We start from the raw sequence: 18,284 nt of genomic DNA on the forward strand, positions 1-18,284 counted from the left end.
TTCCACCTGTAAAGAGGGTAGAAGCAGAACAATTTTCATGGCAATGACATCACTTCTAGTGACCACACTGTGTTAACCTTCTCTTTACTGCTAAATAACTTCAGTTGTCTGTACACACAGTTCTTCTCATATTCCTTTCTAATGAAGTCTATTAAATTATGAAGTCTGGTTTCAAACTTGACTGGGATTTCCTTTGCTGATGTTCCCGATGATCTCCAAATGTATCCATTAGAACGAATACCCTTTTAGTTCTTACACCATTTGACATCTTGCCTTGTTTAAGGCAAATAACAATTCTTGTTATTACCATTTATACTTTTTTTTTGGAAATTTCTTCTATCTTGGATCCCACAACTCCATTTCCCACTGATCCTGTATTCTTCCTACTTACTTGGTTTCTTCTGATTCCTCTTCTTTTGCCCAATTTACTAATATTTCTCAGGCTTTTGTCTTTTTTTCTGGTTGGTCTCATCCATTCCTCTCGCTTCTGGAACCTGAAGACTCCCAACCTGACATTTGAAGTTCATAAGTAGATGCAGGGCACTATCACCTGTTTCTAACTGCTTCTTAGATATTGTTCTTAGATATCTTTGTTCATCCAAAACAGATCGTTAACTTCATCAATGCTTAATACAAACCAAACAAATTCAAATTAAAACCAAATATGAAATTTGCTTCTTTTTTTCCTAATAATTCACTCTAAAGCCATTTAGGCTATGAACTCCAGTTCTCTGGATTCTCTATTTTACAACATTCTTAATGATAAAATCGGTCAAGAATTATTCAATCTGTCTTTGAATAATATATCTTCACCCCAGCTCTTGCTCCTTGTCACTGGTTGAGTTTATTCAACACCTTTCCTACCTGTACTAATCTTTTACCTGCCTGTAATATAGCTCTCCTCCAAAACATTTTCACATTGTTTTTTGAGTTTTTATATATATATATATATATATATATATATATATATATATATAATCACAGTAATCAGAGTAATCATCTCCCTGTCTGATTTAAAGTATTAGGCAGACTTTACTAACTACAGAACAAAACTCAAACTTTCAAGAATGGCACAATAAAAAATAATAATAACACTCCATGACTTGGTTTCTGAAAATCATATGAATCTTCTGTGAACCTTCTCAGAACATCCCATGTTACTTTACACTTCTGTGTCTTAGTTGCTCATAGAATCCTCTCTGCCTGAAGAGAATGGTGATTTCCTTCCTTCCTTCCTTTCTTCCTCTCTCTTTCCTTTCTTCTGTCATTTTTAAAAAGATACTGCTCTCCTTTAAAGGACACAGTCAATTGATTTCAAGCAGAGCTAGTTATACCATCAGTCATAAGAGAAACAGTATAAGCAGTGGTTAAGAGTGCACACAGGTTGTTTGTGCTTTAGTTTGCTCTTCTGTGAAATGGAGATTATAGTAAGACTTTGTAAGGATTAACGGAACTCTGTATGGTACAGTGTAATTGTCAACATAAATATTGATGTTATTGCACTATATTTCAAAGTATCATGATACATTTGACAGTCTATTTACCATGTACTTATTGACACCATATTTATTTGCCTGCTGGACTATTAACTCACTGAAGTCAGGTTCCACACTTTATTCATCTTTATAGGCTATTTAACCCAGTATTGTAAGTGCTAAATCACAATGGAAAATGTAACCAATGAAATCTGCTTGGTTCCAACAAATTTCTATTAGAGAAACCATTCCTCTTCTTAGCATCAATTTATTCTGTCCCCATGTAACACTTTAATCTGATTCTCTTGAAGTATACAGCCTCCAGTTTCATGCAAAGTATCCAAACTCCCCATGAATTTTTCACATCTTGAGTTAATAATGGAGTTTTAGAAGGCTCAGACTGTCCATTGTGTTGTTGGTAACAAGAAGATGGAAATTTTATATGATGAAATGGAAAAAAAATAGGAAGATTGTAGTGAATTAATCTTACTCATACTTCTTCATATAGATGATTTTAAAAAATGTTTTGTTCATCTTTGGTTTTATTGCCTTATATGGTAACATTTTAATAATAGAGTATACTGGAATAATAATTTTTAAGCCTGTAAGATGTAAAGATAACCACAAATGTTTTCTAAACATACTGTCCCTTGAGTTAACATTAGCATGTGCATCCTGGAGGTGTGGGAGCTGATTTAGAAAGCTTACTCAGTACATTAAGGGATCTAACATGAATGTTCAGAAGAGAATATGCTACTCACTATTCACATGGCTGTATTTGAACCAGCAGGCAACCTAACTCAGACAGCAATAACTTAACAGAGTGAGAAATGTTTATTAGGAAAGAAACTGGTCTCATTTTACATAGACCAATAAGTATCCAAAGATACAGCTGTAACTCACTCAAACTAATCCAGATAATATTCCTAAACATTGCTTAATGCTAACTCAGTTCAATTTAACATTTTGTTCTCTTTTGAATATCTATTGCATTGTTTAAAATCATTTTGGTGATACAAATTTGAAACGGAAAAAGTTTATACTATATCAGAGACAATGAATATGTACACAATTCTAGTACAAGATACAGTCCAAATAATATTGTGGTAGAAGCACAAAATACTATGAGATCTATGTACTATGTTAACTTTTATTTGTATAAAATCTTTCTGAAAGAATACAAAAGAAATGATGATAGCAGTTCTCTGGCAGGGGGGCAGGCAAAGAAGTACTGCAAAGTAAGTGAGAGAGGGGAGACTTATTTTTCACTGTTTATATTTTTACATTCTTTTCAAAAAGAAAAGTAAGTCATAGGACCACAAAGAAGAGGCATTTGTGTTCTAATGAGGGATTAGGAAGGCTTATTGATGGAGCACTGACATGAAAATTTCCTCCTAACGATGCGCCACTTCAGAATTAAAGAACATACTTTATGATCCTGTGGTTTCCCATAAGTGTACCAAGCCCCAAGGTTTTCTGAGTATGTGGCTAGGTTGTAAGTAGTAGCTTAAATTGTGTTAAGAGTTAAATATTTTCTGAATTCCATAACCTCTGCATTAATACAGCAACACAGAATTGAAATAAATACTCCCAAATTAGCTCAACTTTAGCTAATGAAGAACAAACATTTATAAGTACCAACCATGGTGAATCTATCCTGTTTGAACTTAGATGGTAGAAAAATGTCAGTTCTGTCGTCTGCTTGAATCTACCCAAATTATTGCTTAAAAAAATTAGTTCAATGTCACATCTATCTAAGGCTTTGAAGTTTATAGTGAAGAAGTGTCTGTATTACAATGGAAAAATGAAACCTTAGTACTTTTTACTCTAGGCTAACTTACAAGAATAAAAATGTCTATTCTTCTTTCAGAACTGTCTGGCATAAGTCTACAATTTGTTATTACTACTGCCCTATTGTTTTTTTAGCAGTCCAATATGAAATTCCATCACTTTCAAATATGAGTGTGGGAGGTGGGAAATAATCATTCCCCATATTCAAAATCTCATCTTTCCAGTGCCCTTTTCAGTGAGAGCTGCTGTAAAAGTCCCGGATTGTTTTATTTGAATAAAATGTATTCTTGGGAGAAACATGGAAAAAAAATGTTTTCTATAGCATCGGTTTGCCAGCTGTTGTATATAGGCATTTGATATTAAGTGATACAGAAATCTTATCTTATTACACTAGGAAAGGAATCTAATGTGAAGGATCTGGTGGTATTACAATGAAAATGACCAATAACTTATTAATCTTGTGCTATAGTGTTACCCTAAGGATACCGTTTGTGCTTCTGACTCTAACCTTATTGCCTGTGGACATGAAAGACGAGCCAGTGCTGTTTATTTCAGTGTGCAAATAGGATTTTGTGTGGTTTTCTTCGGTAAAAAACATTCTACCCTAGGGTTATTGATATGTTCACGTTATTTTTATTGTCAGTGAAATAAGATTTCACCATGTTACTACTGACTGCCAAATCCCCTGAAGATGACTTTCCTGCAGGCAAAATCATGTCCTCTCAGTGATCTAGAGTTGCATATTCTGAACGTCTGGAGCCCACTTGCTTTAAATGCCAGAGAACCAAATAACTCTGCATTACTTAAAAATGTTAAGTTTTTTTCAAAGGCCAGCTTTGAATTCTATAGATAGATTATGCTTAGTTAATTCTCTTAGCCACTGTAGCATTTGGTATTTTGTTCAAATGAAATATCTCCAGAAGCAACTAGTTCATATTCCTAGTTCTCATCCTCAACACTACAACATTTTGGACCAGATCATTGTTAGTGTGGGAGCTGCCCTGTGCATTGAAGGATGTTTAGCCAAATCCCAGACCTCTATCCACTAGATACTGGTAGCAGCCCACCCACACAGTTGTGACAACCAAAAATATCTCCAGTTCCTACCATCAAATATTCCCTGAGGACCAAAATCACTTCATCACTTCTAGTTTAGGAGCACTGGTCAAGAATAAAAGGAATACTTTTACACACATAATGCCATGTGAATAATTTTGGCAAAAAACTATATATATATAAAACAGTATATATATAATTAACAGTATATATATATTATATATATATATATATATATAATATATATATAAACAGTAAGCTATTCCCAGGAAAATGGTTTAAGAATTCATGCCCAGTTTTCTGTAATAGCATTTTCAAGGCATAATGCATATATTATGAGATATAAAAAGATAAAGTCACATATTTAGAATTACCATAGCTTTATTATTATGGCTGAAATGTTCTGTCAATTTTCTCTTCCTGTTTCCTGATAATACCTATGCCTAAAGCATCTATTTGGATGTTTTTGTTGTTTTGTTTTGTTTAACATCATGGCCATGTGAAAGTGTTTTTATACCCTACATGGCAGGGACTGAGAAGAAGGGAAGAGAATCGGAAAGCCATCCTACAGTTCTCTCTCATAGAGCCTGGCCCAGTGCATTTTCTTTAGATATGGTACCTCCTAAGTCTCAGCTACAATAGCAGCATTTCTTGTCATGGTTTAAGCAAGGGTTTCCTGTACATTCATCCAGTTTATGTTTAGACTTAGCTTATTTCAGAATACCAGAATTAGGAGTTTAAGATAGTGTGCTAATTTTCTTCTTTCCAGTACATTTCCCATTCTAAATAACTCTCTGACTTGAGTGGCAGTATTGGAACTTGCTGGCAAGGATGAAATATTCTTGTGTGATGGATAGGATTAGAGCAAATAGAAAAAAACACATTAAAATTTTCCCCAAGGTTCCCTTTGTAGGTATCAGGTTTAGTTGGTTGCTTTCTTTACATGTCTTCTCCCTGTTTTCCCCATAAAACTCCCTCTAAACCCTGCCTGTCAATCCAATCCTGTTGCCTTCACTTTTAATACTTCAGTTGGTATATTTTACAAAGTAAACCAGCCATGCTCAGGTAAGATGCATGATTCACTCCATTGATGGGAGAGTCTGAAACAGGGTTTCTAACAGAAGTTAAACCACCTCATGGTGAAGGAGAAAGACTGTGGAGTGATCATGGAGTAGCTGTGGGTGGAATGGGGTCATTGTGAACCCCAAATATGTCTTTTTATTCACTTATTCATGAATAAGCTCTGTCGGGAGTAAGACCTAAAGGGGATTTTTAAATGCAAACCATGATATTTGTAGTAAAGGACTCTTTCCCCTAGTTGCTAGTACTATCACATTTTTGAAAGCAAGTATTGATTAAGCTTCTGCTAAGCATTTACTAATATGTGTTGTTGGCCTCTCTTTGGGTTCTTACTCATCAGCTTTCTACTGGTTCAGAACCCATCTTCTATGCTCTCACCATCTTGGCATTGGCCACCCTATACTGAAATCACTACTTATTTCCCTAAGCTCCTTTGTTTTCATTCATTCATTCATTTGTATATTCATTCAACCTATGGTCCTTAAGTATCTATTACATCCCAGCTCTATTCTAGGCAACAAAGCCCGTGTGTCCTCAACACTATCAAAGCTGACATCCAGAGAAATAGTCAATAATTACCTTGTATTAGCTCCAATGCCATGACAAAACACCTTTGTTTAGGTGGCTTTAAACAACAAAATTAATTTTCTTATAGTTCTGTAGGCTAGAAGTTTATGATCAAGGTCTGACTGATTTGATTTCTGGTGAGGGCTCTCTTCCTGGCTGGTGGATGACTGCCTTCTCACTATGTCCTCACCCAGCTTGTTCTCCATGAGTGCTTGTGGAGGGAGAGAGCAAGTTCTCTAGTATCCCATCTTATAAGAAGATCAATCCTATCGTGATAGGGGCCCACCCTGTTGACCTCATTTAATCCTAATTTCTTCCAGAGAGGTACCATTTCTAAATACAGACACATTGAAAGTTAGGATTTCTACATATGCATTTTGGTGTGTGTGTGTGTGTTTTAAAGATTTTATTCATTCATTCATGAAAGACACAGAGAGAGAGGCAGAGACATAGGCAGAGGCAAAAGCAGGCTCCTTGCAGGGAGCCCGATGCAGGACTTGATCTCAGGACCCCGGGATCACACATTGAGCCAAAGGCAGATGCTCAACCACTGAGCCACCCAGGTGTCCCAACATATGCATTTTGGAGAGACATGAACATTCAGTCTATGACATACTTAAAGAAAATTTTAAAAATCATTATTTTAGATGGTGATAACAGTGATGAAAAAATCACAGGAGAAGAATAGAGAGAAAATGGGGTGGAGATGGGTTGCTACTTTAAGCTACAGACCTCTCTGAGGAAAAGAAAGGTGAGTGAGGCCAAATGGAGAAAGAAGTAGCCTTAGGGAGATTTGTGGAAATAAGCATTGTAGGTAGAGAGAATTGTAAGTTTAGTGGCTCAGGACAGAAGTGAGAATGACAGAATTATGCAACAGCAGAAGGTCAGTGTGCCTGGAACCTAGCTGGCTGGTTTAGAGGGGTAGGAGAAAAATACTAGAGAGGTAGGCAGTAGCCTCTTTGTGCTAGCCAATGCAAGAAATGCAGATTTTGTTTTCATGGCAATGAAAAGCCTTTGGAAGATTTTAGGCTGATTAATGTACAGGTAAGATATGATTTAAGTGGCTCAACAGAGACACTCTAAGGAATGTTTTAAAGGCTTAGCCATCTTTGGTACACATAGTAAATGATCAACATTTTTTTTTTAATGAACAGGTGGATGTTTGGCTACACAGTAATTGATTTTGCTTAGAAGTCAGGATTATTAGATATAACCTACATAGAATATATATTCACTCTTTATAGTGTACAATTCTGTGAGTTCTGACCAGCATACAGTCATAGAATCACCAGACAAGCAAGACAGAACTGTTATATCACTTCTAAAGATTCTTTCATGCATCTTTGTAGTCAGCTCTATCCTCCAAGCTCAACCTTTGACCTCCACTGATCTATTTCTTTATAGTATTGCATTTTTCATGTTGTGATGTAAGTGGAATTATAAAATATAGGGTTTTTTGAGTCTGACTTCTTTCATTTAGGATAATTCACCTAAAATTAGTCGTGTTGAAAATATCGGTGGTTCTTTCCTTATTGCTTAGTAGTGTTCTACTGCATGGACATACCACAGTTTGTTTAGCAGTTCAGTGGAAGGATATTTGGTTTGTTTCCCATTTTTGTCAAGTGCAATCAATAAAGCTGCTATATAAACATTTGCTTTAAGGTTTTTGTGAAAACATGAGGTTTCTTTTGTCTTGAGTTAGTATCTACTACGGGGATTGTTGAGTTGTAAGGTATTTGTGTGTTTAACTTCATAAGAAATGGACAAGTTTTCCAAAATGATTGCACCTTTCTGCATTTCCACCAGCAACAAATGAGAATCTCACTTTGTCTGAACCCTTGCCAGTGCTAGGATTGTCTTTTTTTTTTTTTTTTATCTTTTTCTTTTTTTGGCCATTCTAATAAGTATGCAGCCAATGTCATTTTTTTTAAAACTGCAGAACTATAAACTTAGAGGTCTGGTAGATATGGACAGTAAGGATGTAATGTTTGACAGAGTAACTTTTTTAGCTGCAAATTTTAACCAAGTGTGGCCTTATAATCCTTGTTGAGAACTATTAGATAAAGTAAATTTAAGACTATAGTCCTCCAATCCTTGCTTGAAGACTTTTACAGACTTTAAGATTAAAGAATTTCCTCTTTGAATCCTGGAAACCTTGAAATCCAGCACTCCTACATTCAGTGAGAGTCTTGTAAAATACTTCTTTAGAATGGTAACCCATGAGAGTCTCTATTCAAACTATTAGTGACCTCTGAGGGGTGACGATGTCCCTGACTGCAAAACACCAACCTCAGTGATGCTATTAAAAAAAAAAAGAATCAAAAGTAGTAGTTGATTTTTGCTAAGAGGACAGCAAAGTGAAATAATGATTTTGTTACCTTTGATACCCATTTTCCCAATCTATCCTCACATCAGTGAAATAATCCATCAAAGGAAACTTGGCTTTTTTCCATTCTGTGGCTGGCCATTCTTACCAGTAAGACAGGAAGAAATAAACATGATTTGAAAATCTGCTGACAAATTTGAGCGTAAAGTAACTTATGAATTCGATAAGGTATAGTGTGACCAGAGATGGCTTTGTCACTGATTTAAGTACCTTGAAGCTGCCCTTTGAAAGTTCTGTAGAAAGATCTCATTTGTTAATCCCTGATCTCGCCCAGTATCATTTTATAATTGCTCAACGAAAGGCCCTGAAAGACTCAAAACCTCAGTGTTTTTTATAAAGTCTACACCAGGAGTATATCACAGAGGTCCAGAATCTTCTTGATTGAATCCAGAATATATGCCTATCGCCAGATAGACACAGATCACAAATTGTCTACTTTTTTCTTTTTCAGGGAGAAAATATTTAGCTTAGTTTCTGCATAAGTTCATGGACTTTTCTGCCTAGCACAAATTATATAGAACTCTCTAGGAGCTGACCCTATTTCTTGAATAAAGAGATAAATGCAATTTGTGTACACATAACATAGGCCATCTTTGTAAAACTTGGTGCTATCATTTTGCTTTTCTCTCAAAGAGCTTTAGCATTACCTTAAAAAGAAAAGAAAAACAAACTAAAAGCAATGCCCATGACTTTTCTCCCCCTGTTGGTTAAACATACTATTACACTCACCTGGCTTAAGAGATTTTGTACAGCCAATTTTATAAGATGACTTAAAGTTGTCATTTTGTTCAGAACGATTTATTTCCTTTAGTGGCATCAAATGCTATAAATTTCCTGGATGCTCCTGTTCACAGTTGGTGGAAAAACACAAGGGTGGAACTCTGCCTTTCCCAGAGGTGCTTGGTAGCATTTGATTAGCAGCCAGGCATGCAGCAGCTTCATGAATCTTCTTTTTTTGTTTTCTGTTTGCAGATTTTATTCTTCACCGTACAGTATTGCAACCAACCGCATGATTCCACAGACATCTATCACGCCATTCATTGCTGCTTCCCCTGTCTCCACATACCAGGTATGTCCGATTTACCTGCACCCGAGGAGAAGTCTTTCTTGCCATTAATAGACTATGTCAAGGCAAAAGGGACACAGTAGATATTTTTTACCTGTCCTAAACAATTTAGTCACATCTTAATGTAATAATACTCCAGTTTTAGCCTACACTTTGAAGGGCTTGTTTGCATCTATTTTACTGAATAATAAAGCCCACCATCTCTTCATTCTTCCTGCTGAAATTTTTATGATTATGCTCCTTTCTAGCCAACATTAGTGCAGCCTTCTTGCCGCTGAGAACTTAGTTTGTTGGTTGTCGGTTATTTGGGTGGCCATGTTCCCTATTGTGTCTTCTTTACAAGCACACGTCTGGCATTCCCCTCACTCACTCCAGGATATTTTATTGTTGTCATCTCATTTTGTCACAGTTGTCCTGTGTGTCCATGTGAAGCTACATGGATAGATGTTAAATCATTTTCCCCAAGAAATAGGGAGGATTCTCAAAATGGTAAAACGTTATTCCTACTTCCTGCTCTTACTTCATTCTCCACCCCAAAGAGGTCAAAAGAGACCTCATGGGTTCCACATGTTGAAAAACAAAAAAGCCAAGACTCCATGTGTGTCCTAAAGCAGATGTTGTAGCCAGTTAATTCTAAGTACACAGTGGATTAACATAGTCTTACTTCTCCCTCAAAAAATACTCCTTGTCTTATTCCTTTGAGTTATCCAATGTGCTATTACTCCCTGCTTCTCTTTACCTCATATTGTTCTTCAGACAATTCTTCTAATTCTAATTAGACAGTGCCTATAGATGCTACATATAGAGGGTGCCTAGTGTCACCTTTCAAAACTTTGGAGAGACAAAGCGAGAGAGAGTGTTCGTGCGTGCATGCATGTGTTTCTCTGTATTTTGCAGATGGTGGGGGTGGATGTTTTATGATGGGTAAAACTGTAACGTCGATGACTGCTACTAATTCAGTGAAGTTTCACCTTATTCAACCATTACATACTTCATTTCAGGATGTCTCAGCTGTCAGAGCATCAAACTTGAGACTATATACATTTTTCCTTAACTGATTTCCCCTGAAGCAGATCATTTTCATTCTTTTTCTGCACTTAAGATTCTTGATACATGTTGGTGGGTGAACAGAATAGACTTTCATGTGAATTGCATTTGAGGGTCTCAGATTGGCTGATTTCTTAATTGCCATTCCTTGGGACCCATGAGGCTATGTGCAGGTGCTGTTCAGTTTTTGTGCTTCCTGCAGGCCTGCCTGGTTGTAGTGTGTGTTTTTGGGGTATTTTTTTTTGTTTTTACTTATTTTTTAAAAATCTTGGCCTATGTTTCAGCCAAGACCACCCAATGAGCCCCAGTGTAGAGCACTTTGGTGACATGAAAAAAAATATCCACAGAAAACTGATTTCACTTGGGAGGGCTCATAAGTAGAACTTAACTCTAGCTCCTTTTTCTTAAAAAAAGGAATCAGAACAATTCCTCTGTTGTTGATTCTCGCCTTTCACCACTTTTTTTTTTTTTTTTAATCTAAAGTGCTTTGGCAATTTTGTTAGTGTGAGTGTATTGAAAGCAAAGTTTTCAGGGTTCTCAATGTGACAATCAGCCCTTACAAGCTGACTTTCTCATTTGGCTGACAAGGCACATTTCAGAACAGTTGGTTGGCTCAAATTCTCATTTTTATTTGCCATACCAATTACCATGAAAGAAAAAAAAAACACAAATTTACTTAACTTGGGTTTAACCCAAATCTTTCCCCCCAAATTTCTGATTGATCTCTTTAGTTCTTCCCCCAAATTTTACCACTTGGACTTATTTCCAAGATGGGATCACTTGAGAATTTGAATTAGAACCAAAGACAGAAAAAGAGGAAGTCTTAGCTGTCAACTCTCTATTATTTGCTTCTATCCCTGGGAGTTGACCTCGAAGTAGGGGTCCCTGAGGCTTTTCTTCCTAAGACTCTAGCCTTCAACACCAACCTCAAAATATGTTCCAAGGCCCAGCCTGGTCAATGTAGGCACTATAGCCAGTACTGGTGAAGTAGGAATTCGCTTTACATTTTACTATGTTTCAGGGACCAAATTAATCAGGTCCAAGAATTTCCTTTCTATTCCTAGTTCTGAGTATTAATTAGCTGTAAAGTCAGATGGACTCCACTTTCTTTTGACCTAGTGTGACTCCACTGAACACAAGAACCAAGTTCTCTCTGTGATTGCTTTGTGCTAATAAATGCTGTTTGATGCATAGGTCCAGAGTACTTCATGGATGCCTCATCCGCCATACGTTATGCAACCAACAGTAAGTGTTCTCAGTCACCTGAGGCTAAATATTTCTATTATCCAAGTGCAAGCTTTTGTAATGCATAGAAAGGAAGCTTTTGGGGTGAAGCTTTTGTTATTTTCCATACCTCTTTCAGGCAGCCATATTTTTCAGGTGAAAAGCTGTTCCTGAAATTCTACAAAAGCATGTACAACAGATAGATGGCAGAGTTAGAGAGAGAGAGAGGTGAAAGAAAGAGAAAGAGTGAGATGAGAGAGAGAGAGGGATGAGACAAAGAGAGAACAAACTTTATTGGAGGAAATAGCAGTCAACCTTCTAAGCTGATGTCTACCACTTGTCATGAATGGGGAATTTCTACTTCATGCAGGAATTCTGAACTCTGGACGATTAAATCCATTTATAGGAGAAAAGTCTTTCTGTTTTACTTCTCTTGTTATTCTCTGTTCTCTTTGGATGCAGTTTGATGTGCTTTGGGGGCAATTTTTAGTATCATGGCCTACCTTTGACTCAAAGCAAGATATTTGAAACATGAAGATAGTTGTGTACTAATAGATGAAGATATAGACAGAAAGCAAGGTTGCTAAATACTTTTTTTGATGTTAACGAACTAGAGCCATTCTCTTCTTCTTTAGTGGAAAAATCTCTTATAAAAATATTCAAACTCTATTTTCCACTTGCTATATTTCCCATTTTGTGGCACAATATTATATCAGTCCCAGGGAAAATATTACATATTTCATTAGAATCTAGGCTGAAGGCTAATGATTCCATTTGTCTTTGTCCAGGTCTTCCAGGTTTTCTAGCTCTGTAGAAGTTAAGAGAGAGTAATTTCTATAGCAATATATTCATGAGAATGAGAAATAGGGGTAGGGCACTAGACAGAAAATCATGTGACAAGGGCTGTGGTATACTCTCCTCGGCATGCTCACATCTGTGCCTTTGTTTCCTTTTCTGTCACTTTATTAACGAGACTATTGGAAAGATCAAATGATACCATATGTAAAAATAGTTTTTAAAGTATGACATGCTATGCATTATTATTGACATTACTCTCCTAGTAGAATGTATTAGTTGCACAAAGAAAAAAACAATGCTACATTTTAACACATTTTAAAGCTAAATATCAATAAGGTAGCACGCATTAAAGACCAGGGAACTAAATTCAGAGGCATCCGTTTCTTGGAGTCAAAGGATCATAGCACCTGGTTTTCATTTTTGAGCTTTGTCTGTTTTTTAAAGAAAATAAGGAACATTACACATTGCTCTTAATGTTTTGATAGTTCGTTTTTTATTTAAAGAATAAAATGTATATAACTTAGTACAGCAGAACTTTAGCCCATATTTTGCAAATTCCTCTATTTACTCTTATTTATACACCTTGGGGGCTTCCTGAGTTCATCTGGTCTATGTTCTGTAAATCATACCAACATACAATGAATTCAGGCTACCCTTTCCAATTCAAGTCATGAGATAAAATACAATATACAATGCCAAACCAACATATAGCACAGAGTGAGCCAATACAGGGAAAGAGAAGTTTGGTTGAGTTATAAAGTGGAGAATCTCTAAAAGGAAACAGCTACCTTATAAAAATAATATGTTCATCTACAGGGCACTAATGCTAGTTCAGTCCTCACACTGAGGTGAAGCATCATCTCACTTTGGCCAAAGGGAATCCACATCCAGCAAAACCCAAATATTTTCCCAGATATCAAAATATGTAATATTCTACTAGTACTTCTAGAACTGTGAGCAGAAGGGAAGATGTTTGTATATGTCTTTATTTCAACTGTCACTCAGGAGAGTAGCAAAATTTTTCTTCCTCTCCCCCTCCATCCTAGCATGGCTTCAGCCCCATTTTTTTTTTTTTTTGGTATATTATTTCTCATACATCTTCCTCCAGTGATAGCTGTGTGTGTGTGTGTGTGTGTGTGTGTGTGTGTGTGTGTGTGTGTGTGTGAATTTATCCCCTTGGATATTCCTTGCTATGTCTTCTACTCACTGATATCTTATCACTTCCCATGACTAGACAGTGCATCATGTTTGAGTTTAGGTTACTTGGTTTAAAATACAATATTTGTGGCTGGGACGGATTCCTGGAAAAAGGAGTGCCTAGGCCACCCACCACTTTGTTGTTTTTAACATGGAATAATTGGTTAAACAGTGTCATGGAAACAGAGTTTGTGCCATCAATCTTTTCCCTTTAACAGTTTTGCTAGTTGTCTATATTGTATAAATAACCTTACCCATTTCATCATCAAAATGGGGTTAAATATAACTGTATGACACTAAAATACAAAAATACGTAAGTAATCTAAGGCAGATACACCAAATACCTGAATCTAAAGAGATAGGGTAAATGAACAACATGATGATTAATAGGGTGAGTTGTTGGTCTCTTTGAGATAGGAAACCTTTCTCTGTTATGGAACTCTGGGCAATTAAACTTTCTGAGTCACAGTTTCCTCATCTGTAATATAGACGTACTAATGCTTAAATAATTATGCACTTTAGTTCATGAAAGGAGTCACAGTTTCCTCATCTGTAATATAGACGTACTAATGCTTAAATAATTATGCACTTTAGTTCATGAAAGGAGTTCATGTAAAACTCCTAAATTTTCCTGGCAGATAGCAAACACTTGGAAAATTACTATTATTATTATAGTTATATAAGGACATTGAATGTTATACTTGAGATTAGCCCAATTACATAAAATGGGAGTTGGTATGGAAGAAAGTTAAGAATAAGCAATAATCACCTATTTCTACCATGTTCATACTACTTATTTAACTTACTTTGCTAATGAGTTTTTGGAGATAGCTTCTATGGCTATAAATCAGACAAATTTCTAGATTGGTGCTTTTTTCATTTACTTATTAAACTATTCAATACCGAAGCTAGGAAAAAAAGGCCTATCAGGTACCTTCTTGTTGTCAGTAACTGGAACCTACTTTACAAATAAATTCAAGTTATCACTATCTACATATCTCAAATATGTTTCTGATTTTCTTACAACTGTTCTCTCTCATGTTTTCTCTCCCACCATTTTGAGAAAATCTTGTGTATAAGCTCTAAGTGTAAGCATGTTTCTCTCCCATCACTGTGAATGCACACTGACTCCTACACTGGATCCAGAAGCCCTTCAGGTTCTCTTTCAGGCTTAACTCAAAGGACTCCAAGATTCTATCTTTTTTAAAAAAATATTTTATGTATTTATTCATGAGAGACACACACAGAGAAAGAGAGAAAGGCAGAGACACATGCAGGTGGAGAAGCAGACTCCCTGCAGGGAGCCTGATATGGGACTCCAGCCCAGGACCACAGGATCATGACCTGAGCAAAAGGCAGATGCTCAGCCACTGAGCCACCCAGGTACTCCAGGATTTCAACCAGGCTTGTATCCAAAGAAGCTTTAGGAAAGTCTTAAAGTAGAACATTGTGTCTCTGGTCTTTACCTAGATGAATGGTTAAAATGGGGGGGCAGGGGAAGATACAGGTAATTATAAGCAAGAGATAAATGAAATGACACAAGAAAGAAAAGGAGTAGGCAAAGGACAAGAGAACAGAAAAGAGTAAGCATAAAGTTAAAATGTGCCATTTAAGTTTGTTTCTTTAGAGATTTAATTTTCTAAGGTGTGTGTATATTATTATTATTATTTGTAGATTTAGAAAAAGATTCTGAGAGAGAGGCCTTTCACTTTTTTTTTTTTTCTTGAAAGAGGGAGAGAGGATAGGGAGGGGCTGAAAGAGAGGGAGAGGGAGAAAGAATCTTAAGCAGGCTCCATGCCCAGCAGCCCCCCCCCCCCCCAGCACTCCATTTCACCACCCTGAGATCATGACCTGAGCAGAAATCAAGAGTCCCATGCTTAACTGACTGAGCCACCCAGGCTCCCTGAGGTCTTTCACTCTTAATGAAGACAGGATAAAAATCTCCTGGACTATGTTATAACTATCATCCTGGTATTTGTGCAAGAAATAGTTCTCTGTCAGTTAGTGGGCTCTGGGACCTTATCAAGTCTCCTGGTAAATTGTCAGACCCCACCAAGGACAGCAAAATCATTTCTATTCACAATTTGCCGTTGTTCTCCTGAACAGATACTGAGGAAAGAGCATTGCTAGATGAGATTAAGAACTCACGTTTTGCTGTGAGAAAGTAAAAAATGCTGACTTTGTCATGCAATCGGTTATTCGTTGCAGCTTCTCAGTGCAGACTTCTATACTATACTTTGAAATTCCCCATCACACTGACAGAATTTTAATAGATGATGGATTGCACCAAATATCTACTCTGCATAGCATCCCGTTACATTGAAATCTTATATGAATGCGCAATTGAAATTCCTGTGTTGTGATACATTGGATATTTTGTTAAATCTGTGCTGACAAGGCAAAAAGATGATAGTTCCCAAGAAGAAGCATAGTCCTATTCCCTTAAATTGTATTTAGGCTCATTTGAATCATAAATCTTCTGTTCTTCATATGGTTAGCATTATTTTATCTCAAGGAGAAAGGTCAGCTTTCATTTTTACTTAATTACAAATCGGTTATCTAATTACAGTATTCTAAGAAATGCAAGATGCCCTATTGAATCATTGGATGATTTGTTGCCATGCATAGCTAAATTATGACTTTTATGATTAATAAACCTTAAATTTATAGTTAAAGAGTAAATATAAACTCCTCCTCTACAAGGCTGTTCAAGAAAGCTCCAGAACATTTGATTAGGTCATTCCTTATCATCAAACACACAAGGCCTAAGGCTTAATTTTAGAGGTTGTAGCCTACAAATTTATAGGTGTGTTTTCTATAAAAGCATATCACCTAATGTGGAAAGAATATTAATATCATTTGAATTCTGTTCAGAAAGCAAGGTTTTCAGATATTACCCTTTTACTCCAATAGTTTTGCTGAGCAACAATCCTAAATCTCAGTTTCATTAGCAAAGTAACGATGTCAAGATGCTTTTGCTATCAAAGGGGTTAACTTGGTAAATATATATCTGCAGGCCAAATCTTTTTTTTTTTAACTACATAGCAAAAATAGAACAACAGTGACTCTAACCCGTATATACTATTTCTACTGGAAGAGAATTCAAATGAGTGGAGCATCTTCTTTAGAGCACCACCTCCTTTTAAATATACTGCTGGAATAAAGTGAATACCAACAAAAACCATTTCCACAGAAAGTCTCTTTGACATTAACTACTGTTAAAAAAAAAAAGTAGTGCTGGCTTTCCATTGTTAAATGTAAATTCAAAATTACAGGAAGTTTAAAGAAATAATCTTTAAAAACCTGTTAAACAATAAATTCAAAACTAATAATTCGTAAGCACATAGAGCATAAAAGACTTTCCACTTACCAATTCTACTCTCCAGAAATAAATCTAGTAAATAAATTTTATGTTACTATCCAATTTTTTATGCATACAAAAGTCTGTGTACTTGTGTGTAAAAGTGTATGTATTTTTAATATCTATACAGGATCACTCTAAAAATACTGTGTTGTAACTTCCTTTATTTTTTCCCAATAATAGAATGTCCTGGATGTTACTGCATGAGTCACATATAGAACCACGTCAATTTTTTTAACACTTCATAATATGCCATTATATAAATGCCCCAAAAAGTATTTAACCAATTTCCTATTCACAGTTCTTTAAGTTGCTTCAAGTACTTGCTCATAAACTCAAGACTGTAATATTGAGCACTTGTGAGAAAATATGTGTAGGATAAATTGCTGATACAAAAAGTATGTGTTTAAGTATTTTAAGGTATGATTATACATTATTGTCAAATTGCACTTCAAGTAAGAGTGTTTATTTCTCCATGGCCTCAATTAACACTGGGCATTCTCAAGTTTCAAATATTTTGTTAATGTGATGAATAGTGAATACTACTTTACTCATGTTTCACTATTATTTCTCAGTCCTAGAGGAGTTGAGTTGCTTTTCATGTTCATTAACAATTTTTTTTTTCCTTCGGAGCTCCAAATTCATGTGCTTTGCTCATTTATCTTTTGGGGTAATCATCTCCTATTTTAAAAATATGTTATTGCAGTTAGTTAACATTGTCATAGGTAATTTAGATAATTTCTGTTTACTTTTAATGTTTTGACGTTCATCATGCAGAACTTTAGTATTTAGTGTTTAATGTTTATCAGTTTTTCCCTTTAGGACAAGGGTCACCAATTTTTTTTTCTGTAAAGATCCAAACAATGAATGTGGTCAGTTTTGTGAGCTGTGTGATCTCTTTCACACCTAGGCAGTGCTGTGGCTGTAGAGTGAAGGCAGCCACAGACAGTACAGAAATGAAATGGCATGGCTGAGTTTCAAGAAACTTTGTTTACAGAAATAGGTGAGGGCCATATTTGGTTCATAGGCTATGTTTTGCCAGCCCATGCTTTAGAGCATCTGGACTGCCATATGAAATATCTTTTTAAATATAAGATTTAAAACACCATAGGTTAAAAATAAATAATAAAACACTCTATGTCTTTGTTTAATGTTTTTGTTGTTACTTTTGTTTTTTTGAGTTTAATAACTTTTTTTAATCGAGATATAATTGACATAAAACAATTTAATCACCAT

General features: G+C 35.8%; 1 protein-coding gene across 21 annotated transcripts in view; it reads left to right on the forward strand.

Annotated features, from left to right (window-relative positions):
* RBMS3 (RNA binding motif single stranded interacting protein 3) overlaps positions 1-18,284 on the forward strand; it is a 1,278,684-nt gene that overhangs the window by 1,161,545 nt on the left and 98,855 nt on the right. For 18 of the 21 annotated variants that reach the window (XM_077865504.1, XM_077865505.1, XM_077865509.1 and 15 more), the window contains 2 exons: positions 9,328-9,424; positions 11,663-11,713. In XM_077865504.1, the coding sequence (XP_077721630.1) occupies positions 9,328-9,424; positions 11,663-11,713 (148 nt within the window). The remainder of the gene's footprint in view (positions 1-9,327; positions 9,425-11,662; positions 11,714-18,284) is intronic. The other 3 variants (XM_077865510.1, XM_077865513.1, XM_077865526.1) reach the window with 1 other exon arrangement.

This window comes from Canis aureus, chromosome 22 (assembly GCF_053574225.1).
Source record: "Canis aureus isolate CA01 chromosome 22, VMU_Caureus_v.1.0, whole genome shotgun sequence".
NCBI classification, from domain to species: domain Eukaryota; kingdom Metazoa; phylum Chordata; class Mammalia; order Carnivora; family Canidae; genus Canis; species Canis aureus.